Source organism: Pistacia vera, unplaced genomic scaffold (assembly GCF_008641045.1).
Source record: "Pistacia vera cultivar Batoury unplaced genomic scaffold, PisVer_v2 Contig462, whole genome shotgun sequence".
Taxonomy (NCBI): Eukaryota; Viridiplantae; Streptophyta; class Magnoliopsida; order Sapindales; family Anacardiaceae; genus Pistacia; species Pistacia vera.
The window spans coordinates 40,111-57,799 of record NW_022196293.1 but is presented as its reverse complement, the minus strand read 5'-3'; the positions used below and the strand labels follow the sequence as shown (position 1 = coordinate 57,799).

At 34.5% G+C, this 17,689-nt stretch overlaps 3 protein-coding genes across 3 annotated transcripts; all 3 read left to right on the top strand.

Moving 5' to 3' along the window:
- Window positions 1-207: 207 nt before the first annotated feature.
- On the top strand, window positions 208-4,837 carry LOC116145552 (probable metal-nicotianamine transporter YSL6). The gene is made up of 7 exons (XM_031431003.1): window positions 208-624; window positions 938-1,110; window positions 1,568-1,665; window positions 2,139-2,276; window positions 2,758-2,947; window positions 3,071-3,203; window positions 3,687-4,837. The coding sequence occupies exons 1-7, from the start codon at window positions 273-275 to the stop codon at window positions 4,619-4,621; spliced, it is 2,019 nt and encodes a 672-aa protein (XP_031286863.1). The 5' UTR covers window positions 208-272; the 3' UTR covers window positions 4,622-4,837.
- A 4,599-nt stretch (window positions 4,838-9,436) lies between these two features.
- LOC116145555 (transcription factor TCP20-like) lies at window positions 9,437-16,576 on the top strand. The gene is made up of 2 exons (XM_031431005.1): window positions 9,437-10,756; window positions 16,334-16,576. Exon 1 carries the CDS (start codon window positions 9,571-9,573, stop codon window positions 10,489-10,491), a length of 921 nt encoding a protein of 306 aa, XP_031286865.1. The 5' UTR covers window positions 9,437-9,570; the 3' UTR covers window positions 10,492-10,756; window positions 16,334-16,576.
- LOC116145554 (transcription factor TCP20-like) lies at window positions 15,013-16,576 on the top strand. Its single transcript, XM_031431004.1, has 2 exons — window positions 15,013-16,267; window positions 16,376-16,576. Exon 1 carries the CDS (start codon window positions 15,148-15,150, stop codon window positions 16,066-16,068), a length of 921 nt encoding a protein of 306 aa, XP_031286864.1. The 5' UTR covers window positions 15,013-15,147; the 3' UTR covers window positions 16,069-16,267; window positions 16,376-16,576.
- Window positions 16,577-17,689: the final 1,113 nt, after the last annotated feature.

Here is a 17,689-nt window from a genome sequence, read left to right as displayed (position 1 = left end):
AAATACAGTGGGAATAGCAACCAAACAAACTGAAAAACAATAAACTAGGGAAACCGAATTAATGTAAGATAACACGTGTAAAAAATCCATTTGACCACCTAACCACTAATCATAAAATTCATTGGAGTTTTCACCAAACTTTCAACTCTTATCGCTACCTCATCCGCACCGAACCAAAACTCTTAAATCACTCAACAAAACTTCACACATCCGCATCTATCAATCAAATCTCATTCTCCTGTACCGATACCGAACGCTGCACTTGCCACATTATGGGAACTGAAGTTGGAGTTTCTGAGCCGTTGATAGCACCTAGTGAGAAAATCTCCGCTGCCGACGAGGACGATCAGACGGTTCCCGAATGGAAGGATCAGATAACCGTCAGAGGGCTGGTGGTGAGCGCGATTATGGGGACTTTGTTCTGTATCATCACGCACAAGCTGAATCTGACGGTGGGGATCATTCCGTCGCTCAACGTTGCTGCCGGATTGCTCGGCTTCTTCTTTGTGAAATCGTGGACTAGTTTTTTATCCAAGTTAGGGTTCTCGATTAAGCCTTTTACCAGACAGGAGAACACCGTCATTCAAACTTGTGTTGTCGCTTGCTATGGCCTCGCATTTAGCGGTAATTATTCCGTTCTTTAGTTTTTATGCTTGCTTCGTTTTTATTTTCCAATTTATTTACTGAGATTGATTAATTTATTTGTTTTTCGGTTTATTATTGTGAATTTAGAAATTAAACAGTGGTATAATGGAGAATTGTTGTTAAGATTATTGACTCCTAATTACTAAATTATGATTGCATCGATATGAAGGCTCTTGAAATTTTTGATGAAGTTGTGAAAGACAAGTTATTTTAGATGGAATATTCTATTTAGCAGCTCTTTTGTTTTTCTGCATGGAGTTCGATAAAATAATTAGTAGTGAATTCATTGCAGGGGGATTTGGTTCTTATTTGCTTGCAATGGATGAGAGAACATATCAACTAATTGGTGCTGACTACCCCGGTAACCGGGCAGAAGATATTTTGAACCCAGGATTGGGTTGGATGATCGGTTTTCTGTTTGTTGTCAGTTTCCTTGGGCTTTTCAGTCTTGTACCACTTCGTAAGGTATCTTTCACCGTCATTGTTGCCATTCTTTTGCTTTACTATCATGCTTTAATATATGGAAAGGATAAGTTTAGAGTAAAGTTAAGCGTAGAAAGTTAACTTATTTTCTATCGTATTGTCATACATTTGGTTGTGAATACTTTGTCCAATCATTTGGAATTGTAACTGAAAGGTTACTTGCTAAATTTGGTTTAAGGTTTTCTTTTTCGTTTGAGTTTCTAAATTCTATATTGAACTTGTCAAGAATGAGTTCATAATTCATCCTATGTGCTGATAAGTGTTTATTCCTACAGATTTTAGATATTTAAGAAAGTGAAATTTGAAAAAGAGCTTGATAGATTTGAACCCTCTGTTACTTATGTTGTCATTAAAGTCTCAGTATGTCCATAATTACGTTGGCCTTTTTTTTTTCCTCTTGGGTATTGTTTATCTTCTAATTATTTGTGTATGGTATCAGGTTATGGTCTTGGATTATAAACTTACATATCCCAGTGGGACAGCCACAGCAATGTTGATAAATAGCTTTCACACCAACTCTGGAGCTGAGCTTGCAGGGTAATGATTGAATATATGTTCATTATTTTGTATGTCTTGATATTCTTTCTCATTCTGTGAAACTGTTGGAAGAGAAGTGAGAAAAGAATTATGTCATTAATCAAAGAGATAAATGAAAATTGAGAGGTCTTTAATTTTGAAGATCATGCGCAGAGCTTGAAAGGCAAAGTTAAGAAAGAAGAATATATAACCTATAATCTCGCATACAGAAGTCCATAATATTTATCTGTTCTACATAATAGTACATTGCTACTTATTAATATTTATGCACGTTCCCTGCAATTATATCTGTTATTGTCTTTCAGCTCTTACAGGATAAATTTCCAGGTGCTATCTATGCCTTATTTTGATGTGTTGCACATTTATTAGCTGTAAATTCTTTGAAAATTCTTTAATATAAATGTTTCAAAAAATCTAAGTTCAATCGCTTTCTTCCTAATTATGTATCTATTGTTGTTTGACTTTTATTACAGGAAGCAAGTCAGCTGTCTTGGAAAATATTTAAGCATGAGTTTATTTTGGAGCTGCTTTAAGTGGTTCTTTAGTGGCATTGGGGATTCTTGTGGATTTGACAATTTTCCCACCCTTGGTTTGACTCTATTTAAAAACACGTAAGGCTCTTGTGGATTCTCTGGGATATGTACATCTCTCCATTTCTCTCTCGGAGACTAAAGCTTCATTCTTTTTATGTATCATATATCTAAATTATGTCTCTGTTACTTTCTTTTATTCCTTCTGTTTGCTCAATTATTATTTGTTGTTTTATAGAATACCTATATATCCATATGGGCAGCAACTTTATTGAAAAACTATTCTTTATCATTTTATTCCTTCGTATTTTGTAAAATAATTTAATATTATTGAACATTTTACATTGGGCCTCTTATGAGTTGCATTGAGTTGCATTGAGTAAGTACCAAGGAACTGGTAGAGTGTCTATAATATACAAATATAAAATTGAGAGTAATTAACTGTCTACTTGTGTCTTTGGTCTTGTTTGTCAAATTTCATCTTTCAGAACATGATTTTTTGTTTTAGCCAGATTGCACTAAAGTGGCTAAAATCATAATATACTTTTTTTGCTTGATACAGGTTTTATTTTGACTTCAGTCCAACTTATGTTGGATGTGGACTTATCTGTCCCCACATTGTGAACTGCTCTGTTCTTTTTGGGGCTGTTATATCCTGGGGTTTTCTCTGGCCTTTCATCTCCCAACATGCTGGGGACTGGTATCCAGCTGACCTGGGTAGCAATGATTTTAAAGGTCTTTATGGATATAAGGTATGGTAATATAACATCTATTTAAATCACGCTCTTCTTTGCCTCAAAGCCAATTCCATAATCTTGAGTTAGTCTCTTATTTCTCTGCTCTAAAGTGAATTTTCCTGCCATCACCTTTTGCAGGTATTCATAGCTATTGCTCTTATCCTTGGAGATGGCCTTTACAATCTGATCAAGATAATAGCTATAACTGTCAAAGAAATGTGCAACAAAAGCACCAAACAGAGCAAACTTCCAATTGTCAATGAAGTTCTAGGTGAGGATATATGGCCCTATGTTATCTCTGAAAACCGAATCATCTCAACTGTGAAAATTGATGGAAAAAATCTGGTTCTTATTTGCACATAGTATTACTGTTAACAATTTTTTCTCAGCTTGTGATAGCCAACTATAATTCTTTTCAACCTTCTCAATTATATTCAACCAATGATTAGTATAACAGTGAGGCTCATCCACTGTTGATGTTTTCCTGAAGTAATAGCAATTTTATAAATATCAACTGGTTTGATTTGTATGGTGAATTGGTGATTCTTGAGGTTTTCCAGATATGTTTTATCATTTGATCAGTATTTTGTGAGATTTGATCATTATGATAGTAACACTTCCATTTTGAATTTATGGCAGTCTTTTGAAACAGAATAATCATTCAAGGAGAGAGATGCAAAATTCATATGCAATTTTCTTTTTTCTAATGAACTGTATTTCTTGTGGGATTAATTTTGCTGATGTGCTTTTGTAGATTCTGAGAGTTCCAAATTGTTACTGGGTAAAAAAAAAAGAGATGATATCTTTTTAAAAGACAGGATACCCACCTGGCTTGCAGCTTCTGGATATGTGGGCCTGGCAGCTATATCAACAGCAACAATTCCAATCATCTTTCCACCTCTCAAGTGGTACTTGGTTCTCTGCTCATACCTTATTGCCCCTGCACTAGCATTCTGCAACTCTTATGGCACTGGACTTACAGACTGGAGCTTGGCTTCAACTTACGGAAAGATTGGTCTTTTTATCATTGCTTCTCTTGTTGGAAGCAATGGAGGGGTTGTTGCTGGGTTAGCAGCTTGTGGCGTTATGATGTCCATTGTTTCCACTGCAGCCGATCTCATGCAGGATTTTAAGACAGGTTATCTCACTCTATCATCAGCCAAGTCTATGTTTGTGAGCCAGTTGGTAGGAACAGCCATGGGTTGTGTCATTGCCCCACTCACATTCTGGATGTTTTGGACGGCTTTTGATATTGGTTCACCTGATGGTCCGTACAAAGCACCATATGCTGTGATATTTAGGGAGATGGCCATTCTAGGCATTGAGGGCTTCTCGGAGCTGCCCAAGCACTGTCTGGCCATATGTTGTGGGTTCTTTGTGGCTGCTCTGCTTATTAACCTCCTGAGGGATGTGACGCCAAAGAAAATCTCACAGTTTATTCCTATTCCAATGGCTATGGCAGTTCCATTTTATATTGGAGCATACTTTGCAATTGACATGTTTGTGGGTACAGTGATATTGTTTATATGGGAGCGAATCAATCGCAAGGATGCAGAGGATTATGCAGGGGCAGTTGCTTCAGGTTTAATATGTGGTGATGGCATTTGGACAATACCATCTGCAGTTCTATCTATTTTCAGGATCAACCCACCCATCTGCATGTACTTCGGTCCTGCTGCTGGTAGCTGAGCTGGGAAATTGCCGTCTCAGGCTGTGTTGTTGTAGTTGTTGTTTGTTCATCGAACACCATTGTTTATTGGATTCTGTAAATATGTCTGTTGTATATTTCTCGAACGAACTTAACAACTTGTCTTATCAAACGCAAATTTGCGTTTACGGGATGGGAAGAATGATTTGCATAAACAATCTTGATTAGGAATGAAGTTAGCACACTTGTATAGAATATGCAAATACTCCACACTCCACAGTGGTGATGGTTGTGTGGATCAGATTATACAAAATTATCTTTAAGAAAGAAAAAGTTTCAATCTGTGCTCAGCAAGCCACAGATTTAATGGGTAACAATGGCAAATAGCTGTTGCTTTTGCAAAGATTAGTTGAAATATTGGATTAATTAATTAGATCTTTATTCCAATCATTGCTTTTGGTAAATTATTTACTTGATAACAAACATATGACAATCATGTTTCATGAATTGTTATTATAATAATAAACCAAGAAAAGAATTGGAGAGTTGAAAAAGAAGATGCATTCATTATTCATAGCCCGGTGGGAATGGGATGAGAAAAGTAAACGAAGAGTACAACATATTTGTATTTTCAAATGATTGAGAAGTGGGTACTTAGAAACTACCGCAAATTTAGATTCTGTAAATGAAAGTGAAATTCTATTTTCTTTTGACACTTGAGTTTCAGGCACATGCCACACATGATATAAATATCGGAATGGGACCACTAACCTCCAATCCCATTTCGAATCTATCTTTTTTTCCATTTATAATTTCATCATTCTAAACCACTCATCTCTTTTTCTCTTATCCTTAACTATTCTTCCACATCTCCATATTTGCCTAATCAATAATTAAATTCTCTTAATTGGTTATTATATAATATAATTTTACAAAATAATTAATAAATTTAGAAATGGGTAGTTCATATATAGATGTAGATGTGAGACAAGGATAATGGTGAGGTCCATATCTTATCAAAATAAAGCATTGGACTGGAGATTCTGGCTTTATTGTAGCTCACCCATTGGCGGGTGTGGCTCCAATTTATTGTGGTGCATGGAACTTAAAAAACCTTTTTTTTTTCTTCCAATTTTCATCTCTCAACATTTAAGTCAATTCAAGAAGAAATTAATGTCATATTAATGTAGACAGACAATGACTTAAGATGATGCGATAGCTACATTAATATTTATATATATATATTAGCCTTTCATATGATTTCGCTTTTTTAATTCCCACTCAATAGCTTTGCGATTTTAGGCATCGTTGGTGATTCAAATTTGAGGGAAGAAGATTAGATTACTTTATTTTAGTGGGTGTTACCCCAAAACACTCAATTATTTGTTGACAACTCTTGCAAGATTAAGATATTCCCTTCACCACTTTAGAAGAAAATAAAAAAATTTGAGCATTACATCATTTCAACACCATTTGGGTTTACATTTACATAAAAATATTTTAATTCCAATTACAAGAACGACAAACCAACTATAATCATTATAAATTATCTTTAGGTGATTGAGTAGTTCAATAGGGACTCTTAGATTTATTACTCAAAGGTTTCGAGTTTCAGTCTCTCTTCAGTTGTTAATAGAGGGTAATCACTAGAATTCTTACACAATCGATAGTTCTAGAGTCTTAAGGAATTAGTTGGAGTTTTCATAAACTGTGGCCCACACAACCTTGGTCCCAAACAAAAAAAAAAAAAACCTATAATCATCACATACATGATACTCGATCTAGTTGAATAGTCACATTCTTACATCTTTTTACAAAAAAGATTGATTTAAAGACTCAAATTCCATAATCTAATGGACACTTGGCATAATATTGTGAGATCTCTGAATAATTAAAGAAGAAACTAAGTGAGAATCTGATACCTCACCTCATCTCATTTATCTGGGTTTGTTTTCATGCAAGTATTGGCTGTTGAGTCTTGAATCATTTCATTGATGATATATTTGATTTCAAGGATTAGAATTAGGCAAATGCGTCAACATTTAATTATGCATGAAAGGAATGATATAATATTAATAGCTTCAAAGAGAAAAGACAAGATACCAAAGATTATGCAGAAATGAATGAATAAAAATAGAAGATGCTTGTGACTTGTGACTAAACATATGCAAATTTGGCAGCATATATTTGGACTGTTGTCTTGTGGGCATGCAACTATATATATATAATCAATTCTCCATGAAAGACATGAACCTTGAAACTTGAAGGGTTTGTTGTTGTTGCCATGCATGGTTGAGGAGACACTGGATTTTTTAATACATATTTGTGTATTGCGTATTGCTTAAAGAAGTAATGGTGGGTATGGATATTATTAATAAAATGGTATCCTTTTTTACTTAGTCATAATAATAAGTCGCTGAAGGGGCCAATGGCTTAAAAGAAAAGGAAAAGAAGAAGAAGAAGAACAACTTAAGGAAGTAATGCTCCATGGAATTGATGGGATTCAAAAAATGAAGTAAACATGCAAGTTTTGAAAAAGATGGAAGTTGGAAGGGATTTATGTGATTAAAACAATCGACAAATATTGGATAGATCCAAACTTATCTCTTATCTAAGAAGAAATATAAGTTTTAAGTAAATAGAAAAAAGAAAAAAGCAAGATTATCTTTTTCCCATTGAAGGTTTGAATTCATGTGAAATTGGGTATGCTATTTTCAACACATAACTTTCAAAGAGGGACCTCCCTTGTCTCCATGATGGGAAGCAAATGTGACTACCAATTCAATCACCAACACACACATAACAATTCCCACCATTCATCATTATCAGCACAATTATCAAACCAAAAATTTTGGTCTTCTCCATATCAAACCCTTTGAATTTTTATTTTTTAAAAAAGTTAACAAAAGCCAGTCCCTCATCCCTTAAGTGATTCTTACCAAAATCCTCTTGCTCCATCTCTACTACTTGCTTAACCATCAAGTTGAAACAATTACAACAATCCCCACTTGGGTGACCATGGATTTTATTTTTTCTAGTCAAATAAGTAAACAAACAATTTTTTTTTTTTTTTCTTATGGCCATGAGTCAGTTTATACACACCTCAACTAATCTCTCGGGACCTTGGAACTATCGACCGAATAAAAACTCCAATAGCTAATCCTATTAGCAATTGAGGAGGGATTCGAACTCAAAACCTCTCTATCGAACCATTCGACCATCCAGAAGTAGTTAAAAACGAATCATTATTTCTTTGTTTTATATTTTAAAATGTTTCTTGGTTTGATTTTTGAGGGTTTCCAAAATCTTTTTGGTTTTTGTAACTCGGTGGTAGTGTTTGACAAATGAGTCTTTATCAGGGAGTGATTTCCGCTAAAAATGCTTACTTAAATAAGTTTTTTTAGATTAAATTGAAGTTTCAATAGTAAAAGTAAACACCCATTATCATAGCAGCCTCAGCCTGCCAACTTTTGAATTTTGAAGAATATTAAAGTTGCTTTGGACTTTTAATTTATTCCAACTAATTAGATGGGTTGATTTCAAAATATTAGAAGAACTACAATATTGTGGAATTTTTAGGCGTAGAAAATAAACTTCAAGTCCTGGCTTGTCATATTCTCTGTTATAAGCCAATAGAAAACACAAGATGAAGCCAGCCATGGTTGGAAATTTTCCACCCTATAAAACCAATAATATTGGAGAATGATTTGAATTTTGAGGATGGTTTCTTCCAGTTTTAATCAATCAAAACAGATGATAGAGACGAGAAACATAAATTAGATTAATGCAGTAAGAAAAGCAGTAAGAAAAGTTTCTTACTTGTTACATTGGGATTTGAATTTGGGTGGCCAAAAACATAATATAATACCTCTCTTCAATTAAAAAAAATAAAAAAAGAGGGTCCATATCATATATCACCTACCTAAGCCATTAATAATAAATTTTATCTTGTTGGTATTAATTTATTGAAAGAATGAGACAGAAGAAATCTCTTCCAAGGCAGAATTGTAAATTCAAATTGGGCATCCTTTTCATGTCATTTTCCCTATCCTCCTATTTCATCTACTCAACCTTCAATCCCAATTCATTTCTTTTGACAATTCCAGTTTCTCTTCAAATTGCAGAAATTGTTGTTGGCTTCAAGTGCAAGTGGTGTACTGTTCTTCTGAATCTGGGCAGCTCTAAAAAGCTTGAGATAATATTTTAATTAGGAGCAAAAAACTTGTATGGGCCATGCCCTTTCATGATTAATTTTTCTTCTTTAATTGTTGAGTTTTCCTTTTAATAATAGCTTAAGGGGATGGGCCAAGACAAGAGTGGGTTAGAAGCAACCCCACTACCCAATCCTTGTTTTCCAGGTGTCGACTTATCATTAGTCCACGTGAACGTTGAGTTCCTTACAAGAGTTGTTTCAATTATAGCACGCATTAAAAGAGTTGTTATAATACCTTTCACCTGAGGGAAAGTGATTGGGTAAATAAACCAATTTTTTTTTTTTAATTTAATTCTAATTTTATTTTTATAACTTCAAGGGTTTACGCCTAAGTTATTAATTTTTGTTTCTTCATTATCATTGGTTCTCATTAACATGCAAATTAGAGTAATTAATATTGTCAATCAAATCAAGCAATTAGAAATTAGATTAGTTGAAATAATTGGATTTAACGGAATGGGGGAAGAGGGCAAGCAGAGTATAGTGAAAAAAAAGAGGGGTAAAAAGTACAACACGCGTAGAATGTGGTGGAAGTGAAAAAAAAAAAACAAGTAAAACACAAACACAAAGTTAAACAATTTGATAATGGTGAGTGGGTACAATTGGGATATGAAAATATAAAATGAATATTAAAATGTTTTTGTCTTTCGTTTGTTTCCAAAAACAGTGAAAAACTGATGAAAGTCTAGGACTTTTCAGCTCACCCTTCTTCAATCAAAGAAGACCACTTTTCTGATATTTTTCTTATTTTTTGAAACCCCAAAAACTTACCTGTTCATGGATCCCAAGGGCTCAAAGAATCCGCAACATCAACAACAACAACAACAACAACATCAAGTTTCCAACTTCTTACAACAACAACAGCCTCAACAAGAAGTAAACATGGGTGAAAATAAGCCTGCGGAGATCAAAGATTTCCAGATTGTTATAGCTGACAAAGAAGAAGCCAACAAGAAACAGTTGGCTCCCAAGAGAAGTTCTAATAAAGACAGGCATACGAAAGTTGAAGGCAGAGGGAGAAGAATTAGGATGCCTGCTTTATGTGCTGCAAGAATCTTTCAGTTAACGAGGGAATTGGGTCACAAATCTGATGGTGAAACTATTCAGTGGCTATTACAACAAGCTGAACCTTCCATAATTGCCGCTACTGGTACTGGAACCATTCCTGCTTCTGCTTTGGCGGCTGCTGGTGGCTCAGTTTCTCAACAAGGTACCTCTCTAACTGCTGGTTTACACCAAAAGATGGATGATTTAGGAGGGTCCAGTATTGGGGGCTCTAGTAGGACCAGTTGGTCAATGGTTGGTGGTAATTTAGGAAGGTCTCATCATGTAGCCACTGGGTTATGGCCCCCAGCTGTAAGTGGCTTTGGCTTCCAGTCTTCTTCTTCTGGTCCTTCAACACCAAATTTAGGGAGTGAAAGTTCAAGTTATTTACAAAAAATGGGATTCCCTGGATTTGATTTACCGGGTACTAACATGGGTCCTATGAGTTTTACCTCTATTTTGGGTGGTGCTAGTAACCAGCAGTTACCTGGTTTGGAGCTTGGGTTGTCTCAAGATGGTCATACTGGGGTTTTGAATCCTCAAACTTTGACTCAAATTTATCAACAGATGGGTCAGGCTAGGATGCACCAGCAACAGCAGCATCAGCAACAACCTCCTCCTCATAAGGATGATTCTCAAGGCTCAGGGCAGTAGATTCAAGGACTAGCATTGTTGAGACTTGAGAGGCTGAGGTGTTTTTTCTTTGTAATGGTTTAAATATTGTATAATTTGGGAAAAGAGAAAAAAAAAATTGATACTTGAGAGAGAATTCAATAGGGACTGGATTTGGTTTCCCCCTTTCTCTTTGATCTTCTTCACTGCATCATCATCATCCCCAAGTCTCCCCATACAGGTGCTGCCTTTGGGTTCTTTTGGCTCTTCATTTTTTTTTTTAATTTTTTTTATAAATTGTACATAGGTGTTAATTGTTTAAGGTTTTTAGATTAAATTGAAGTTTCAATAGTAAAAGTAAACACCCATTATCATAGCAGCCTCAGCCTGCCAACTTTTGAATTTGAAATATTAAAGTTGCTTTGGACTTTTAATTTATTCAACTAATTAGATGGGTTGATTTCAAAATATTAGAAGCTACATATTGTGGAATTTTAGGGTAGAAAATAAACTTCAAGTCCTGGCTTGTCATATCTCTGTTATAAGCCAATAGAAAACACAAGATGAAGCCAGCATGGTTGAAATTTCCACCCTAAAAACCAATATATTGGAGAATGATTTGATTCGAATCTATCTTTTTTTCCATTTATAATTTCATCATTCTAAACCACTCATCTCTTTTTCTCTTATCCTTAACTATTCTTCCACATCTCCATATTTGCGTAATCAATAATTAAATTCTCTTAATTGGTTATTATATAATATAATTTTACAAAATAATTAATAAATTTAGAAATGGGTAGTTCATATATAGATGTAGATGTGAGACAAGCATAATGGTGAGGTCCATATCTTATCAAAAGAAAGCATTGGGCTAGAGATTCTGGCTTTATTGTAGCTCATCCATTGGTGGGTGTGGCTCCAATTTATTGTGGTGCATGGAACTTAAAAAACCTTTTTTTTTTTTTCTTCCAATTTTCATCTCTCAACATTTAAGTCAATTCAAGAAGAAATTAATGTCATATTAATGTAGACAGACAATGACTTAAGATGATGCGATAGCTACATTAATATTTATATATATATGTTAGCCTTTCATATGATTTCACTTTTTTAATTCCCACTCAATAGCTTTGCGATTTTAGGCATCGTTGGTGATTCAAATTTGAGGGAAGAAGATTAGATTACTTTATTTTAGTGGGTGTTACCCCAAAACACTCAATTATTTGTTGACAACTCTTGCAAGATTAAGATATTCCCTTCACCACTTTAGAAGAAAATTAAAAAATTTGAGCATTACATCATTTCAACACCATTTGGGTTTACATTTACATACAAATATTTTAATTCTAATTACAAGAACGACAAACCAATTATAATCATTATAAATTATCTCTGGGTGATCGAGTGGTTCTATAGGAACTTTTAGGTGTTTCAGTCTCTCATCGGTTGTTAATAAGGGATACTCATTGGAATTCTTACACAGTTGGTAGTTCCAGAGTTTTAAGAAATTAATTGAAGTTAGCATAAACTGTGGCCCACACACCCCTGGTCCCCCCCACCCCCCTAAAAAAAAAAAAAAAAAAAAAAAAAACCTATAATCATCACATACATGATACTCGATCTAGTTGAATAGTCACATTCTTACATCTTTTTACAAAAAAGATTGATTTAAAGACTCAAATTCCATAATCTAATGGACACTTGGCATAATAATGTGAGATCTCTGAATAATTAAAGAAGAAACTAAGTGAGAATCTGATACCTCACCTCATCTCATTTATCTGGGTTTGTTTTCATGCAAGTATTGGCTGTTGAGTCTTGAATCATTTCATTGATGATATATTTGATTTCAAGGATTAGAATTAGGCAAATGCGTCAACATTTAATTATGCATAAAAGGAATGATATAATATTAATAGCTTCAAAGAGACAAGACAAAATACCAAAGATTATGCAGAAATGAATGAATAAAAATAGAAGATGCTTGTGACTTGTGACTAAACATATGCAAATTTGGCAGCATATATTTGGACTCTTGTCTTGTGGGCATGCAAATATATATATATAATCAATTCTCCATGAAAGACATGAACCTTGAAACTTGAAGGGTTTGTTGTTGTTGCCATGCATGGTTGAGGAGACACTGGATTTTTTAATACATATTTGTGTATTGCGTATTGCTTAAAGAAGTAATGGTGGGTATGGATATTATTAATAAAATGGTATCCTGTTTGACCTTTAGTCATAATAATAAGTCATTGAAGGGGCCAATGGCTTAAAAGAAAAGGAAAAGAAGAAGAAGAAGAACAACTTAAGGAAGTAATGCTCCATGGAATTGATGGGATTCAAAAAATGAAGTAAACATGCAAGTTTTGAAAAAGATGGAAGTTGGAAGGGATTTATGTGATTAAAACAAACGACAAATATTGGATAGATCCAAACTTATCTCTTATCTAAGAAGAAATATAAGTTTTAAGTAAATAGAAAAAAGAAAAAAGCAAGATTATCTTTTTCCCATTGAAGGTTTGAATTCATGTGAAATTGGGTATGATTTTTTCAACACATAACTTTCAAAGAGGGACCTCCCTTGTCTCCATGATGGGAAGCAAATGTGACTACCAATTCAATCACCAACACACACATAACAATTCCCACCTTCATTATTATCAACACAATTATCAAACCAAAAATTTTGGTCTTCTCCATATCAAACCCTTTGAATTTTTTTATTTTTTTTAAAGTTAACAAAAGCCAGTCCCTCATCCCTTAAGTGATTCTTACCAAAACCCTCTTACTCCATCTCTACNACTAATATCTCGGGACTTTGGAATTATCGACCGAACAAAAACTCCAATAGTTAATCCTATTAGCAACTGAGAAGAGATTTGAATTCAAGATCTCTCTATCGAACCATTTGGCCACCCAAAAGTAGTTCAAACAAATCATTATTTCTTTGTTTTATATTTTAAAATGTTTCTTGGTTTAATTTTTGAGGGTTTCCAAAATCTTTTTGGTTTTTGTAACTCGGTGGTAGGGTTTGACAAATGAGTCTTTATGAGGGAGTGATTTCCGCTAAAAATGCTTACTTAAATAAGTTAAATTAATTTCTCTCTGTATTTTTTTTAGATTAAATTGAAGTTTCAATAGTAAAAGTAAACACCCATTATCATCGCAGCCTCAGCCTGCCAACTTTTGAATTTTGAAAAATATTAAAGTTGCTTTGGACTTTTAATTTATTCCAACTAATTAGATGGGTTGATTTCAAAATATTAGAAGAACTACAATATTGTGGAATTTTTAGGTGTAGAAAATAAACTTCAAGTCCTGGCTTGTCATATTCTCTGTTATAAGCCAATAGAAAACACAAGATGAAGCCAGCCATGGTTGGAAATTTTCCACCCTATAAAACCAATAATATTGGAGAATGATTTGAATTTTGAGGATGGTTTCTTCCAGTTTTAATCAATCAAAATAGATGATAGAGACGAGAAACTTAAATTAGATTAATGCAGTAAGAAAAGCAGTAAGAAAAGTTTCTTACTTGTTACATTGGGATTTGAATTTGGGTGGCCTCTCTTCAATTATGCATGAAATAAAAAAAGAGGGTCCATATCATATATCACCTACCTAAGCCATTAATAATAAATTTTATCTTGTTGGTATTAATTTATTGAAAGAATGAGACAGAAGAAATCTCTTCCAATGCAGAATTGAAAATTCAAATTGGGCATCCTTTTCATGTCATTTTCCCTATCCTCCTATTTCATCTACTCAACCTTCAATCCCAATTCATTTCTTTTGACAATTCCAGTTTCTCTTCAAATTGCAGAAATTGTTGTTGGCTTCAAGTGCAAGTGGTGTACTGTTCTTCTGAATCTGGGCAGCTCTAAAAAGCTTGAGATAATATTTTAATTAGGAGCAAAAAACTTGTATGGGCCATGCCCTTTCATGATTAATTTTTCTTCTTTAATTGTTGAGTTTTCCTTTTAATAATAGCTTAAGGGGATGGGCCAAGACAAGAGTGGGTTAGAAGCAACCCCACTACCCAATCCTTGTTTTCCAGGTGTCGACTTATCATTAGTCCACGTGAACGTTGAGTTCCTTACAAGAGTTGTTTCAATTATAGCACGCATTAAAAGAGTTGTTATAATACCTTTCACCTGAGGGAAAGTGATTGGGTAAATAAACCAATTTTTTTTTTTTAATTTAATTCTAATTTTATTTTTATAACTTCAAGGGTTTACGCCTAAGTTATTAATTTTTGTTTCTTCATTATCATTGGTTCTCATTAACATGCAAATTAGAGTAATTAATATTGTCAATCAAATCAAGCAATTAGAAATTAGATTAGTTGAAATAATTGGATTTAACGGAATGGGGGAAGAGGGCAAGCAGAGTATAGTGAAAAAAAAGAGGGGTAAAAAGTACAACACGCGTAGAATGTGGTGGAAGTGAAAAAAAAAAAACAAGTAAAACACAAACACAAAGTTAAACAATTTGATAATGGTGAGTGGGTACAATTGGGATATGAAAATATAAAATGAATATTAAAATGTTTTTGTCTTTCGTTTGTTTCCAAAAACAGTGAAAAACTGATGAAAGTCTAGGACTTTTCAGCTCACCCTTCTTCAATCAAAGAAGACCACTTTTCTGATATTTTTCTTATTTTTTGAAACCCCAAAAACTTACCTGTTCATGGATCCCAAGGGCTCAAAGAATCCGCAACATCAACAACAACAACAACAACAACATCAAGTTTCCAACTTCTTACAACAACAACAGCCTCAACAAGAAGTAAACATGGGTGAAAATAAGCCTGCGGAGATCAAAGATTTCCAGATTGTTATAGCTGACAAAGAAGAAGCCAACAAGAAACAGTTGGCTCCCAAGAGAAGTTCTAATAAAGACAGGCATACGAAAGTTGAAGGCAGAGGGAGAAGAATTAGGATGCCTGCTTTATGTGCTGCAAGAATCTTTCAGTTAACGAGGGAATTGGGTCACAAATCTGATGGTGAAACTATTCAGTGGCTATTACAACAAGCTGAACCTTCCATAATTGCCGCTACTGGTACTGGAACCATTCCTGCTTCTGCTTTGGCGGCTGCTGGTGGCTCAGTTTCTCAACAAGGCACCTCTCTAACTGCTGGTTTACACCAAAAGATGGATGATTTAGGAGGGTCCAGTATTGGGGGCTCTAGTAGGACCAGTTGGTCAATGGTTGGTGGTAATTTAGGAAGGTCTCATCATGTAGCCACTGGGTTATGGCCCCCAGCTGTAAGTGGCTTTGGCTTCCAGTCTTCTTCTTCTGGTCCTTCAACACCAAATTTAGGGAGTGAAAGTTCAAGTTATTTACAAAAAATGGGATTCCCTGGATTTGATTTACCGGCTACTAACATGGGTCCTATGAGTTTTACCTCTATTTTGGGTGGTGCTAGTAACCAGCAGTTACCTGGTTTGGAGCTTGGGTTGTCTCAAGATGGTCATACTGGGGTTTTGAATCCTCAAACTTTGACTCAAATTTATCAACAGATGGGTCAGGCTAGGATGCACCAGCAACAGCAGCATCAGCAACAACCTCCTCCTCATAAGGATGATTCTCAAGGCTCAGGGCAGTAGATTCAAGGACTAGCATTGTTGAGACTTGAGAGGCTGAGGTGTTTTTTCTTTGTAATGGTTTAAATATTGTATAATTTGGGAAAAGAGAAAAAAAAAATTGATACTTGAGAGAGAATTCAATAGGGACTGGATTTGGTTTCCCCCTTTCTCTTTGATCTTCTTCACTGCATCATCATCATCCCCAAGTCTCCCCATACAGGTGCTGCCTTTGGGTTCTTTTGGCTCTTCATTTTTTTTTTTAATTTTTTTTATAAATTGTACATAGGTGTTAATTGTTGTAGTGTTGGTTTTGGTATGGAATGTGCAGGTGAAATTATTCACATCCAAATATCTTGGGTTTGGGCTTAACTTCTTGTTTAATCAGAGGTGTGTTGATTATAGTGTAAGTCATCTTTGATTATTTTTTCTTTTTTTTTTTTTTATGTAGGTCTGGTTGGAGTGCCTATCAGTTTGTTTGTTAATTTAAACATACAGTTATATAGTCATACTTGACAAGTTTCTTTTCAGATCTAGTAGACTTCTTAATCACCTAAACACACAATTATGTTTTGTGTATAAAGGAAGGAAATTTTTACAGATTTGCCCGTCTAATGCATGCAATTTTGTTGCTGTGTAATCTCCTGTCTTACTATTTCCTTCTCACCTATTCAGAATAACACAGGGAAAATGCTTTGGTCCAGTTTTTAACCTTCTACTTTGATCTGAATGAATGAATTTTCATTTAGGAACAGATATCCACTGATCAACTTCATATTGAGGGAACTATGAAATTTTTCCCTTTTCTTTCTCAGTTAACAATCAACTCAAATTGTGGAGCCAAATATGTCTTCATTGTGGACGGATATAATTTTGTTTGAATTATCTTAGTTTTTTAATAATCATTCTATTGCATTTCTAACTTTGCCAGTTAAATCCGAGATAGTAATACTCCCCACAAAAAGTTTTCCAATTCTATAACAATGCAAATGAGATGGACTGCAACTTTTGAACAATCACAGTTTAGATTGCTTTACTCTTGCAGACGTTAAAACCTTGATAAAGGCTTCTACTTTGCATCGTTAATGAATGTCATTATTTAGTTGAGTGCCCTCCGTCTTCTCAACAAGAACTAGCATTTATTAAGCCAGACCTTACCAGTTCATGCTTCATATTCTCTATAGCTTCTGCCAGCTATTATAAGTTGCCGAACTTCACTCTTTTTTCACACTCTGGATAGCATGACAGTGTTAGGGTCTTTTTCACAATAGGGGTCTTTTGGAAATGTGAAGTTTGCATACTTGAGTAGATGCTAAGTTAGGTATTCAATAGATCTATTACCTAAAGCTGCCAAAAAATCTTTCCATATTTGACAGAAATCTGGTTCTTAAAGCTTTTATTACTAGCTGCAGATTCAATTGATATTTACCCAATTGATGCTCCTTTGGCAAATAGCTAGCAGTATGAACTGGAAGCATGACCATATAGTTTGGACAGTCATCCACGTATTACTAGGAGTGTTAATGTGTTATAGCAAGTTTGTTTCTAGTGTTTCGTATCAACATGGAAATTATCTCATATTTTGAGGTATCTTTACATGTGCAGAGCTCTGTATTCAAATTTTTCACCTGTGCTCTCTTCCATC

Bases quoted from the DNA above. Each gene is read 5' to 3' on its own strand.
- LOC116145555 (XM_031431005.1), top strand. From the start codon at position 9,571: ATGGATCCCAAGGGCTCAAAGAATCCGCAACATCAACAACAACAACAA.
- LOC116145552 (XM_031431003.1), top strand. From the start codon at position 273: ATGGGAACTGAAGTTGGAGTTTCTGAGCCGTTGATAGCACCTAGTGAG. The intron at 2,277-2,757 runs GTAAGGCTCTTG...TGCTTGATACAG, and splicing joins TTGACTCTATTTAAAAACAC to GTTTTATTTTGACTTCAGTC. The intron at 2,948-3,070 runs GTATGGTAATAT...CACCTTTTGCAG, and splicing joins AAGGTCTTTATGGATATAAG to GTATTCATAGCTATTGCTCT.
- LOC116145554 (XM_031431004.1), top strand. From the start codon at position 15,148: ATGGATCCCAAGGGCTCAAAGAATCCGCAACATCAACAACAACAACAA.